Consider the following 14038-nt stretch of genomic DNA (forward strand, 5'->3'; position numbering starts at 1 on the left):
CACCTCCGTCTGCGGGGCCGTTGAGTCCCTTGCACCCACTAATGTCTGTGGCTGTCCCAAAGACTGTTCCCTTCCATGGTCACAAGAGCTTCAGACAAGAGGCCACTCTGACCAGCACTTCAGCCTCAGGGCCCCTGGACCGGGGTGGTGGGAGAATGGTGAGGATGTGCTTTATTCGAGGGGGACAGGAGAGCTGCTCGGGGTCAGGAGCGTGGGTTCGGGCTAGTGAGAAATGGTGCCCAGTGATGTGGGGTGGAAGGGAGGCCGTCCTCCCAGCTGTCTTGAAGGTTTATGCTTCCTCGCATCTCTTGTAAGTTAGAGGGGAAAAGTTTAGCTAGTCAAAAAAATAGATATGATGAGCTAAAAGAACGTAGTAGAATAGTAAAATAGCTGAAAAATAGAAGATGATCAGGATTCAATAAACTGGAAGAGTATATGATAAAAGTATAAATGCCAGAAGGTTCAGAGGGCAAGGACAGCAGTGAGCAAACCCCATCAGCTAAGGCCTAGCATGGTGACAACTGTGTGTGGGTGAGCCGCCGGCCCTCCTGTTTGTCAGACACTGCAGCCCCTCCCATGGGAAGGCTGGATGGAGAACCCCCTGCAGTGGCTGTGGAATTGAGGAGCTGGAGCAGGAGGACGGTGGGAGGCGGCCACTGTGGTTGGGGACCTGGGGGAACTGGGGCAGAGCAGCCCAGGACAGCCTCTCTGGCAGTGCGGGGCAGGAGCTCACTCATGTTCTCAACCCAGACACCATCTGCATCCCTGATGGTTCCAAATCCCCTTTCATTTTTAACATTAAAACACAGTAACAATTAATAAAGCCTTTCGCAACATTCCTGCCCCGGGCTGGGCCCCGCCATTCTCCGTGCTCCCCAATTCCCGGGATCTGACTGCTGGCTGTGGCTGCGGCTGGTAGACGTTCCGTGAAAATTTGCTTCTAGCAAATTCATTCCAGTAATGGTGTTCAATGGCTAGTCCATGTTGGCTGAACTGAAAATATTGAAGATTTCAAAAATACAGATATTCGTGAAAAACCACTTCATTCAATGATAAATAACTTGTGTATTTATTATCTAGATAGAATAACACTGTGACATTCTTTGAAAAGGATTTTTTCTTTGTACTGTGTATATAATTTTGTCTTCTGCTTTTTTCATTTAATGATTTTCTCCATGTCATTAAAACATACTTTCTCATGTTTGAAGGATACTGCATCCTGGGAATAAACACTAGTTCATGTAACTACTCCTTATTGTTGAAGATTTAGACAGTGGCAAGTTTTATGTGTGTAAAAGGACATCTTGTATAAGGGACATCTTTGTGCATGAAGCTTTTTCTGCATTTCATATTAACTTCTTAGGCTAACTTCAAAAAATAAAATGATTGGGCTAAAGAGCATCAATGTTTTAACATTTCTCTCCCTTTACTCTTTTTCTTTGAGATTCTCTCATTTATAACACTGTGTCTGGCACATAATGGCTGTTCTAAATACTTAATACAGAATTCCTTTTGGTCATTCATTCATTCAAAAACATTTACTCCATATCTTCTCTGGCATTTAGATGTTAATGAGACAAAAGAAAATAACTTGATCCCGATAGTGGCAAAGGGGAAAGACCAGGGCTGGGAGTCAGTGACTCGCTTTCAAATCATGTTTCCATCATTTGTTTCCTGTGTTACTTTGGGGAAGTCGGTCAACTTCCCCAAGACTCTGTTTTCTTTCCTGTGGAATAGGTGTTTCAGTGATAACTTAGCTTAAAGGGTTGTGAGATTAAATGAAGCAATGGGATGAAAATACTCAACCCAGAGGCGCAGGAGCCTGTGCCGTGTGAGCTGAGTGAAAGAATTCACAGCTCTATGAAGAGGACAGACAGGTAACAGCTCCAGATTCTTCCAGGGGTGGTGAATTCCGTGAGGGGGTTGAGAGGGTGGCATAAGGAGATGACCTTTGAGCCTCCCTGGAGGGATGAGGGAGGGCCCAGTAGCTCACACCAGGTAGAGAGTGGGGGAGGGCTGGCATCCAGACTGGGCACTCCCCTGCAGGGGAAGGGCTGCCTGGGACCAGATAGATAGAGCGGGCTGGGCACAGAGGGCTGGGCACAGGCGGGGCAGCGGTGAGGGTCCAGACGCCCTGCCTGGGACACACAGCTTCAGCAAAGGCTCGCACTCAGGGTTGTCGGGAGCACAGCGTCTGCTGGAAGGGAGAATGTCACGGACCAGGAGTGGAGCGAGGTCATCCGGGGACATTGGAAGGCTCTGGCCACAGCTGGTCATCAGTGCGGGGCCAGTTTGGATGCAGGGCCTGAGGACCAGGAGGCTTTGAGGATGGCGCTGCTTTTCTGCCTCGGATACTCTGGTTTGGGGTTATTCGGTAACATCTGAATCTGGAGATTCAGAAGGAGGAGAAAGTGTCCTGTTGTTTTGAGGAGGAGGGTGCTGGAGAGGGCGGTGGGGTGTCATTTTGTTTGCACACAACGTAGGTGTGATGTGGAGCACCCGTGTCACATTAGATCTGTGTCAGAACGGTGGGGCTCCTTCCACGGGCCCTACATGGGGCCAGGCCCTGAAAGCACCATGGGGGCGGCATGACAGGCGTCCTCCCTGATGGGCCTGTGTCTGGCAGGTGTGCAGGGGTGCTCATGGCTGTGGTCGGCACAGGCACTGGGGTTGTGGAGAAGGTGAGATTGGCCAGAGAGAGGCTGCAGTAAGAACGGGCAAGAGCAGGAGGCAGACCTGGGGATGCGGCAGCTCAGAACAGGGAGCGGGTAGCGGGCACCAAGAGTCTGGAGACGAGGGAGAGGGCCACATGCTGCTCATGGGTGCAACTGGGTGGGGAGTGAGAAGTTGCCTCCAGATGGCATCTGGAAGGGGGGCATGCTAGGTGCGGGCAGGGAGAGCCCGAACCTGTGGGGGCCCAGCCTTCACCCTGGTCCACACGGGGCTCCCTGCCTTCCAAAAGTGTCCCTCGCCTACCCGGTCACAGGCTGCCTGATCACCCTGCTTTGCTTCTTCCCTGGGACATGAGTCCCCGTCCCTAGGGCAGGGACTTTATGGACCTCCTCCTTCCACGTCCGCACTCCCTGGAGTCCACACAGGGCCGTGGACATCTGCGCAAGGAAATGGCTTGCTGGGAAGATGACTTCTTAGGAGGGCCTTCTCGTTCTGTGGATCTGTGAGGTCCAATCTGTTCTGACACACATTGGCGATGAGATACATTGTAGCTCAGCCTAGGAACTTCCCGGGTGCAGAATGGACTGTCTTGGAGCGTGGTCTGGACAATGCTCTGCGCCTGCTGGGAGCATGAGGGTGCAGCATGGTGTGGGAAGAGGCCATCACCATGTGAGATGCCGGGCCAGGCCCTGAGACGCAGCCCTGACTCCGGACCCTCATCCTTTGTGGGCACCTGCTCCAAGCAAGGGGATGAGGATTGGTCAGTGTTGAACACACCTAGAGGCATGAGAGTAAGTTTCCCATTTCTGTGTTTTCAGTGTTGAGAGGAAAGCCTGCCAAGGACGGAATTGTGTCCCCGTCATTCATATGTGGAAGGCCTGACTCCCATTGTGGCTGTATTTGGAGAAGGGGCCTTTAGGAAGTAATTAACATTAAATGGGGTCACAGGGCCGTCGTCCAACAGAGGTGGCCTTAAAAGAAGTGGAAGAGCTCTCTCTTTCCACCTGCTGGAAGGAAGAGCCATTCAGGGAGAGAGCTGCCATCCTCAAGCCAGGGAGAGGCCTCACCAGAAACCAAACCCTGCCAGACCTTAACCTGGGACTTCCAGTCTCCAGGACTGGGAGAAAGGAAGTTCTGTTGGTCAAGCCATATCCGCATACGGTATGTGGATATGGTAGCCCAAGCTGATGAACAAAAAGTCACTTATTGGCACACACAGGTTGGCCGCCTGCTGTGGGGTGGGCCATGGGAGGGCTGGTTTAGCCTGTGCAGCAGCCTTCAGGCACCTGTGGCCGGGAGCAGAGGCACACAGAGCAGTGGGCCAGCAGTGACGGGCTCCCCGAACTGAGCAGATCCAAGTCAAGCTAAACGTTTCCTTTGCATTAGTGGCCATGAAACTCCCTTTCACAAAGATGGGTTGACAAAAGCTGTGAGGCTGTTTCCTATAGTCGATCCTGATAGAAGGGCCTCCCGCACACAGTGGGAGGGGCCTGGGGCCAAGGCCAGCACATGCTCAGGCCTGCCAACATCTTAAACCTGGGCCTTCTGCCTCCCCTGGGCGTTGCCCTGCCCAGCACATCCTGCAGCCTTCAGAGTCACCCTCTGAATCCACAGAGGAGCTGCACCTTGTAGCCCAAGCCAACATGGCCCAGGCCAGGCTGGTTCAAAGGTGATGAGTCTGACCAGTGGTTCTTAAAGTGGGGTCCCTGGGTCCTAGCAGTGAACCCTCAGAACTGGGCCATCCTAAACCTTTAATAATTACGGGCTAATGACAATGTGCCTGAACTTGGCAATTATCTTTTAATTTTATGAGCGTTATATTTTACAGGAGAGTCATAGAATCATCTAGAACATTCCCCACATGTTGATGCCTGTAGTTGAGGCCTGGGGTCTTACATGATTGGTTATTTTCCACACTCACAGTACAGTGTGAACAGGATTGTGATTCCTGGCTTTGCTGCTTTTCCACATACCTCCATGAAATGCGTGAACACAGGTGCGCAGATTGTCGTGTGCAGAAAAGGGCAGTGTGTGCAAGCACTCGGGATGGCCTGAACTAGAAGATTCTCCACATGACCGATTCAGTCGTCTCTCATTGTGTGTGTGTGTGCGTGTGCTTGTGTGTACACATGTGATTGTGCGTGTGCCTGTGAGTGCTGGCTGCTGCTAGAATCTGAAGCCCTGCATTTGCGGGTTTTGAGGCTCTCACGCTGCTCCCTGCCGCCCCTGGCATCCTCCCTTTGGGAGGCCAAGATGTTTTCTGTCCCTCCCAGCAGTCCTCCCTGAAAACGTCTGTGCTCATTGTTGTGTTCCCTCAGGCCCTGGCTCTGATGATGTCATCATGAATGATGATATTTAATGAGACACCCCTCTCAGGTCAGATGAATGCATTTTAATAGGGATTTTCTGCAAAATATCTGAACCCCAAATACCCCAAGTTGTTGATGGAACTGTAGTCCAGCTAGTTGTTGCCTCGAGACGGGAAAAGTAAGTAAAAGTGCCTTGGTCAAAGAAGCTGAGGCAGTGTTCCTTGCAGTAGTCTCCCCTTGGGAGTTAGGAAGGTGTGTTGCATAGTGAAGGATCTGACATGTCCTGCAGTCACAAGTCCAGGTTTCATCTCGGTTTCTCTGCCCTCCAGCCTCATCCATGGGACAACTTCCATATCCTGGAAGCCCCTCTGGGAAACGCTGCCTTCAGCCCATGAAGTCGCTCCGCTGTGCAGTCGTGGGCCTGTAGTAGGCAGCTGGAGCGTGGACCGTTGGGCTTTTGTAATTAAACAGCTTTTATTGTGATAAAATATTTATAATGTATAAGTGACCATTTTAACCATTTTAAGTGCACAGTTTCATGGCGTTAAGAACGTTCATATTGATGTGCAGCCATCACCACCCTCCATCTCCAGAACTTTCTCGTCGTCCCAGATGGAAACTCTGTCCCCATCCCCTCCTTCTCCTGGCACTCGCCACCACTCTGCTTTTTTCTATGAATGTGACAACTCTAGGGCCCTCACGTGAGGTGAGCCATGCAGTACATGTCCTCTTGTGTCTGGCTGCCTTCACCGAGCACTATGCCCTCGAGGTGCATCCGCGCTGCAGTGCATGTCAGAACTCCCTTTCCAAGCCTGAGTGTGGACGGGCCACACCGCGTTCATCCCTCCAACCGTCAGTGGACCTTTCGGTGCCTTCCAGCTTTTGGCTGCAGTCAATGAGGCTGCTCTGGGCCTTGGTGAACAACCATGGCTTTTGCCCTCTGGCAGCCCCCTGCGGGTGGCGCTTTGCTCTGCCAGGCAGGAGATTGGCGGTGCCATGTTGGTGCTTTTGGTGAAGACCAGAGTGTTTTCATTGCTTGCCATTGAGGAGTGTTTTTATTTATGGAAACGATATACTGTCTGTGAGTATCCTGCTCTAAAAATGGATAACCAGGTCCTGCCCGATGGGTGTTTACAAATATTTGCCGTATGGAAGTCATGAGGGGACTCCTGGGTCACTTACAGAGGGAACAGCCTATAGGAGGGGTGCTTGGCAGGTGGTGGCTGGAGTCCCAAGTTCCTGCGCTTCCCGCCAGGCTGCAAGGGTCAAACTGACATCTTCGGGACGAGCACAGGACATCATCCTCCAGCTCAGTCCCCTTTGCTAAAGACACACTCAGGAGGGGACAGCACCTTTTGAAACCTAACTCCTGCAAAGGGGTAGATATGTAAACTTGGGGTAGCCTTGTGTCCTGGGAGCTAGGCTGACAAATATCTTTTTAAAGATCATCTAACTGCTGGGGAGGCTGTGTCCTTGAAGATGATTTACTTCTTCTAACTGGGTTTCATTTTTCTCTCCTAGCTTATGTTCCTGAGGAAGAATTGAAGGCAGCAGAAATAGATGAAGAGCACGTGGAGGATGACGGGCTGTCTTTGGACATTCAGGAAAGTGAGTACATGTGCAATGAAGAGACGGAGATCAAAGAGGCGCAGAGCTACCAGAACTCCCCAGTCAGCTCTGTGACTAACCAGGACGCCGGCTGCGGGTCGCCCTTCAGTGAGAGCAGCGACCAGCTAGCCCATTTCAAAGGCTCTTCCTCTCGAGAAGAGAAGGAGGATCCGCAGTGTCCCGACAGCGTCTCGTACCCCCAGGACAGCCTGGCACAGATCAAAGCTGTGTATGCAAACTTGTTCTCCGAGTCCTGCTGGTCCAGCTTAGCTCTGGATTTAAAGAAGTCGGGTTCCACCACCAGCACCAACGATGCCAGCCAGAAGGAGAGCTCCGCCCCCACCCCCACACCCCCCACCTGCCCCGTCAGCACCACTGGCCCCACCACGAGCATGCCCAGCACCAGCTGCAGCTCCAGCACCACCCACAGCAGTACCACCAGTACCAGCAGCAGCTCCGGGTACGACTGGCACCAGGCTGCACTGGCCAAGACGCTGCAGCAGACGTCCTCGTACGGGCTGCTTCCTGAGCCCAGCCTGTTCAGCACCGTGCAGCTCTACCGCCAGAACAACAAGCTCTACGGCTCCGTCTTCACGGGCGCCAGCAAGTTCCGGTGCAAAGACTGCAGTGCCGCGTACGACACGCTGGTGGAACTGACGGTGCACATGAACGAGACAGGCCACTACCGCGACGACAACAGGGACAAGGACTCCGAGAAGACCAAGCGGTGGTCCAAGCCCAGGAAGCGCTCCCTGATGGAGATGGAGGGGAAGGAGGACGCCCAGAAGGTGCTGAAGTGCATGTACTGTGGACACTCCTTTGAGTCCTTGCAGGACCTCAGCGTCCACATGATCAAAACCAAGCATTACCAGAAAGTGCCTCTGAAGGAGCCAGTGCCAGCCATCACCAAACTGGTCCCCTCCACCAAAAAGCGGGCGCTTCAGGACCTGGCGCCCCCCTGCTCCCCTGAGCCAGCAGGAATGGCCGCAGAGGTGGCCCTGAGTGAGTCAGCCAAGGATCAGAAAGCAGCGAACCCGTACGTCACGCCCAATAACCGCTACGGCTACCAGAATGGCGCCAGCTACACCTGGCAGTTTGAGGCCCGCAAGGCGCAGATCCTCAAGTGCATGGAGTGTGGCAGCTCCCACGACACGCTGCAGCAGCTCACCGCCCACATGATGGTCACCGGGCACTTCCTGAAAGTGACCACCTCGGCTTCTAAGAAGGGCAAGCAGTTGGTGCTGGACCCTGTGGTGGAAGAGAAGATCCAGTCCATCCCACTACCGCCCACCACCCACACGCGGCTGCCGGCCTCCAGCATCAAAAAGCAGCCCGACTCTCCCGCAGGGTCCACGACTTCTGAAGAAAAGAAAGAGCCGGAGAAGGAGAAGCCGCCCGTGGCTGGCGACGCGGAGAAGATCAAGGAGGAGAGTGAGGACAGCTTGGAGAAATTTGAGCCCAGCACCCTGTACCCGTACCTGCGTGAGGAGGACCTGGACGACAGCCCCAAGGGAGGGCTGGACATTCTCAAGTCCCTGGAGAATACCGTCTCCACGGCCATTAGCAAAGCTCAGAATGGTGCGCCCTCATGGGGTGGCTACCCCAGCATCCACGCAGCCTACCAGCTCCCGGGCACCGTGAAGCCACTGCCGGCGGCCGTGCAGAGCGTGCAGGTGCAGCCGTCCTATGCTGGCGGCGTGAAGTCGCTGTCTTCCGCCGAGCACAACGCCCTCCTGCACTCCCCAGGGAGCCTCACGCCCCCGCCGCACAAGAGCAACGTGTCTGCCATGGAGGAGCTGGTGGAGAAGGTCACGGGCAAGGTCAACATCAAGAAGGAGGAGAGACCCCCTGAGAAGGAGAAGAGCTCCCCGGCCAAGGCTGCGTCCCCCATAGCAAAAGAGAATAAAGATTTCCCTAAAACGGAGGAAGTCAGCGGCAAACCACAGAAGAAGGGCCCTGAGGCTGAGACTGGGAAGGCCAAAAAGGAGGGACCGCTGGATGTTCACACCCCAAATGGCACAGAGCCTCTCAAAGCAAAGGTCACCAACGGCTGTAACAACCTGGGGATCATCACGGACCACTCACCGGAGCCTTCCTTCATCAACCCGCTGAGCGCTTTGCAGTCCATCATGAACACCCACCTGGGCAAGGTGTCCAAGCCCGTGAGTCCCTCGCTGGACCCGCTGGCGATGCTGTACAAGATCAGCAACAGCATGCTGGACAAGCCGGTGTACCCCGCCACCCCTGTGAAGCAGGCCGATGCCATCGACCGCTACTACTATGAAAACAGCGACCAGCCCATTGACTTAACCAAGTCCAAGAACAAGCCGCTGGTGTCCAGCGTGGCTGATTCGGTGGCATCACCTCTGCGGGAGAGCGCACTCATGGACATCTCCGACATGGTGAAAAACCTCACAGGCCGCCTGACGCCCAAGTCCTCCACGCCCTCCACAGTTTCAGAGAAGTCCGATGCTGATGGCAGCAGCTTTGAGGAGGCGTTGGATGAGCTGTCACCGGTCCACAAGAGGAAGGGCCGGCAGTCCAACTGGAACCCGCAGCACCTGCTCATCCTGCAGGCCCAGTTCGCCTCGAGCTTGCGGGAGACCACAGAGGGCAAGTACATCATGTCGGACCTGGGCCCGCAGGAGAGGGTGCACATCTCGAAGTTTACCGGGCTCTCCATGACCACCATCAGCCACTGGCTGGCCAATGTGAAGTACCAGTTGAGGAGGACAGGGGGAACGAAATTCCTAAAGAACCTGGACACAGGGCATCCTGTTTTCTTTTGCAACGATTGTGCCTCTCAGTTCAGAACTGCTTCTACATACATAAGTCATTTGGAGACACACTTGGGCTTCAGCCTGAAGGATCTCTCCAAGCTGCCATTCAATCAGATTCAAGAACAGCAGAATGTTTCGAAAGTCCTCACCAACAAAACTCTGGGCCCACTGGGGGCCACCGAGGAAGACTTGGGCTCCACATTCCAATGTAAGCTCTGCAACCGGACTTTTGCGAGCAAGCACGCAGTCAAACTGCACCTTAGTAAGACCCACGGCAAGTCTCCCGAGGACCACCTGATCTATGTGACTGAGTTGGAGAAACAGTAGCGTCCAGGTATGCAAGAGACCGCGGAACATTGCACTAAACGTCGTCGAGCTGCACTAGGCCTGGCCTGAGCCTCTGAAATCAGTCTTTCCTTTGTTGCTGGCCCGCCTCTCTGGACCTTGGTTTTCTTACACATATTTTGTATATTTATATGCTCTCTGTCCGATCTGTGCATGTTATTTTTCTTTTTCCGTGAGTCAAAGTCTGACCTTTATTTTCAACATCTGTTCTTGATGTTAAGCTATCTTTTGTAGGAAATAGTGGGGCACACTACTCAGAGACATTATTTAGCAGTAAAGAAAGACACAAATAACAATGATAAAAAGACATCCTAAAATGGTGAAGTTGCCATGACAATAAAGGTCATAGAACCTGGTAGTGTCAAATTTAACCCTTTGAGGACTGTAATTGCATTTCTGTGCCTTTCACTTGAAAAAAAAAAAAAGAAAAAAGAAAAAAAGGCTTAAAGGCATTTCATTCAGATCAAAAGCTGTGTCAGACACAAAACTTATTTAATAATTAAAAAATGAGCTTTTATATGCAGAACTGGTTTGTGAGGAAACATGCATGCAGCTGTGGGAAGATAGAAAGCTGTCTAGGACTCACGGGATTCGGAAGCCACACCTCTACATGTCTAAAACAAAAAACAACAACAACAGATACCCCACTCGCCACTATGCCCAAACCCTCTGGATGCTGAAAAATGCCACTTTCGGCAAAAAAAAGTATGCAAGCTATTATTTAAAAATGTGTAAAAATGCTATTTCTTTTTTCCTGTAAAATATTGCAGTTTATAGTTATTTACAAATGTAAGCTTTGGTACAAGCTGACCTTTCTATAGCGTGCTGCATTGGTAAATGAAAAAAAATGGGGCAAACGTTGGAGTCCTTTCCTTGTAAATTGCCAGCATCAGCTTAAAAATTCCTGTATGTTACATATCGTACCATTTTAATCTCTTCAACTTTCTTTGTACCTTCTGGCTGTATGCTTTCTCTTTTAACTTTTTATATTGTCATTTTATATTAAATTTCTGTGTATATAATGTAAAACCACAATTTTTGAATAAAATTTAGTTCCTGCAGCTTGATTTGAATAGAGGACTTTTACTGGCACCTGCATCTCTCCAGATGCATGTACTCAGAGGGACTGTCAGACAAAAATAAATACATAAAAACAAAGCAAGCAGTGCACTATTAATTATACATTTTGATGTTCTATCATTAATATTGTACAGTACATTTTGGTTCACACAATTAAATCCACTGTTTTCTCAGATGTAAAATAAACCCACATGCAGTTCTTGATTTACACGGATTGTCATGTCGTCATTATTTTGCCTTTGAGATGTTATTTCAGCAACAAGAGGTATTGCTTATGCAATCAACCAACAAAAATTCTATTCAGAATCATCATTTCATGATTTGTGTGCTGACATGTTTCATTCAAATGATAAGTATTGCGTTTTAAAAAATGATAATTAAAATTTTTAACTCCACTGGGTGCCAAGGATTGCCGAGTTTAGCCATTGAGTGTTGGCTGTTTTGTACTTAGGTGGGCTGAGATGCGTCCTTCAGAGAATCCTTTGCAAAATTTAAAAATATGTATAATTAACCTGTGTGTCTATCCAGATATTTAATGATGGGAGTAGAGGGGTAGGGCTTACTCCACCAGCAAAGACCCCAAGGACCCTGGAATTAGTTCTGTGTTACTCCAAAGAGGAAAACCTTATTTCTGAGCTTTTAAAAATCTACAATTTTAAAAAGAAAACTGGCTGCTGTTGTATTCAGTGTTTGAGATGAGGCTTCTTTCTGCAGATTAGAGCACGGCGGGCTCTACTGAGAATGTGATGACCCTTGCCATGAAAACACCCATCCTCCAGGGTGACCCCCATCCCTGAAAGCCCAGGACTCACTGCCCAGTCTGTATTGAGGGAAGCATTGACATTGAGGCCCCCTGGCCTCTCCCCCCAGCCCCAGAAGCACTTAATGATACGACCAGGAAAATTTACTTTTCTGCCTTTTGCTTAAATTTTCATAAAATTATATCCTGAGAAAGGTTAGAGCTTACACCGCTCTGTTCAGAAACAGCTAAGCAATTGTGATATTTTAATTATTTCTCTCACATTGCCCCGTGACAGCAAGGATTGTTCTGTTTCCATTAATGATTTGAGGAGGAGGAGCAGGTCCAGGTGGGTCATATTTACACAGTCTTTTGTACTAACGCAGCAGAGCGCCAGGGAGGTTTGCTAAATTTTTCTGACTTTTTTCATTGGTAAATAGCTATGTCCTTTAGGAGCCTCAGCCATTTAGACATTTCAGTTCAATTACTGGGTGATTATGTACTTTGGGCTCAAGGGGTGACAGAGAAGAATAACAATTAGGCTTATGGCAGTGGTGTGGGGGCTTTGCATAATAATCCTTTGAAGTTATGTTTATTTTACCACAAACCTGCAAACATATGATTATGTGATTTCACCCTTATAGCAAGAGTGTTAGCAGCAGCAGGTGAAGTGGTACAAAGGGAGGTGAGTGCTCCCCAGAAGGGGGTCGCTGGGCACAGTCCCAGTGTGCAGCTAAGCACTGAGTCATTTTAAAGCAGCTTGCAACTTGAGTTCCGATCACTGGGGATAGACATAGAATTGGGGTTTTCCTTTAAATTTTTTTCTTCCTAACTCACCAACTGTATTGCTACGTTGTCATTGACCCTAATTTCCCAACCAATGCATAGGAGACTAGGTTATCTTAATCATACCACTGATAGTGATAATGAACGTGGCGACCCCGACTAGTATTTGTCGAGTGCTTCCTCTGTGCCCAGGACTAATTCGAAGTACTTCCCACCTATGAACTCATTCATTCCTCACAACTGTATGCGGTGGGTTCTGTTAGTTTCATGCTCAGTTTACAGGTGAGGAGCCAGGCACAGCAGGGTTGAGGAATGGACCCAAGGCCACATGGCTTACGAACGACTAAGTGACTAAACATGGGCTTCGAGCCCAAAAAGCTGTTGCTGCAGAACCACACTCTGAACACCTCCTTACAGGCCTTGGGATCTGCCCCAGGTGGGGATCTCTGCTGTCACCCAGAGGCAGGGTGTCTCCTACGGGGTCGGGAGCTAGAGGCAAGGCTTCAGGATGGTGCTGAGCGGCCAGGGCTGCTCATCACCTCCCACTGCAGCCCTTGTGGATGGCAAAATGTAACCACCCCATGGTCTGCTGGATTTGAGAAAATAAGTTGAAAGATATTTTTATGATTCTGTAGCAACTCAATTGAATACGGGTATACTTAATAACACAGAAACTCAATTTGTAAGGATACAAATGGATTGACTAATCCAGGGAAGGATTGGGATACCTGCAATCTGAAGATTTGCTTGACACGTTTCCCCTTCCTTCATTGATGTCCGAGGAAACGTGTCCACCCTTCACTTAGTGTAGTTTTGTGTGTCCCAGCAAATGAACTCCACACATGGCATTGGGGCCTCTCGGCCTCCTAAGTCGGTCCCAGGGAACAGATCTTCATCTTCTGTGGTGTGGGGACAAGATGGCCCTAGGCACTTGGAGAGAGTCGGCCACCTGTCCCAGCCTGTGGGACGCTGGCAAGGAGGCCGGGGAGAGGGCAAGTGGCTTCTCAGTCCAGCAGTCTGGTTTGGCTTGGTGGTCGTCGTGCACCTGCAGGCGTCACCCTGATTTGCACTCATGTTTGCAGTTTGAGACTTGGAGTTAATAACTAATCATGTATTTTTTTCCTTCAAATGTAGAATTTTTTAAAGTTTATGGTATTCCCCAAAATGTGTGTTGGGTGAGGATGTTGCTTTATAGGTAGTCAGTTTTTAAAGAGAGAGAAAACCTGTGAAATAATGACAGACAATGGTTTATGTAAGTGAAACAAACTTTTTTAGGCAGTGTGTGCAAAAAGGTGATTAAAAATTCTAAGGTTTCTGATTCGACATTTCTATAGTTGACAGCCTTTGAAAAACTGTTAACTTTAAAGCATGTCTAATCTACTTCTAAATGTTCAGAAACCTGTACATGCAAATAAAGGTTTCTACTTTTTTCTGAGGGAAAATTTCTTATTATTTTATTATAATTTATCCGAAGATAGCGGATACCATTGAAAATTATTGAATTGTTAGCTTAAAAGATACCAAAAAGTAAAATCTCTTTTGGTGACAGTTTGTGCTTTTTACAAAACTTTTATTCTTATGACAAAAGTGATACATAGTCATTGTAGAAAACTTGGAAAATAACCATGAAGTTAATAAAAAGTATTGTTTTCATCTAGAGAAAAATCACTATTTTAGTGCTAACATCTTTTTTCCATATTTCTACAAACTAGAGATCA

The 14038-nt window shown here is 49.6% G+C and overlaps 1 protein-coding gene across 3 annotated transcripts in view; it reads left to right on the forward strand.

Moving 5' to 3' along the window:
• TSHZ1 (teashirt zinc finger homeobox 1) overlaps positions 1-11003 on the forward strand; it is a 79170-nt gene extending 68167 nt beyond the window's left edge. For all 3 annotated transcript variants that reach the window (XM_001137580.7, XM_001137665.6, XM_024350942.3), the window contains exon 2: positions 6504-11003. In XM_001137580.7, the coding sequence (XP_001137580.5) occupies positions 6504-9697 (3194 nt within the window). In that variant the 3' untranslated portion in view covers positions 9698-11003. The remainder of the gene's footprint in view (positions 1-6503) is intronic.
• The last annotated feature ends 3035 nt before the right edge of the window (positions 11004-14038 follow it).

This window comes from Pan troglodytes, chromosome 17 (genome assembly GCF_028858775.2).
Source record: "Pan troglodytes isolate AG18354 chromosome 17, NHGRI_mPanTro3-v2.0_pri, whole genome shotgun sequence".
Lineage (NCBI taxonomy): Eukaryota > Metazoa > Chordata > Mammalia > Primates > Hominidae > Pan > Pan troglodytes.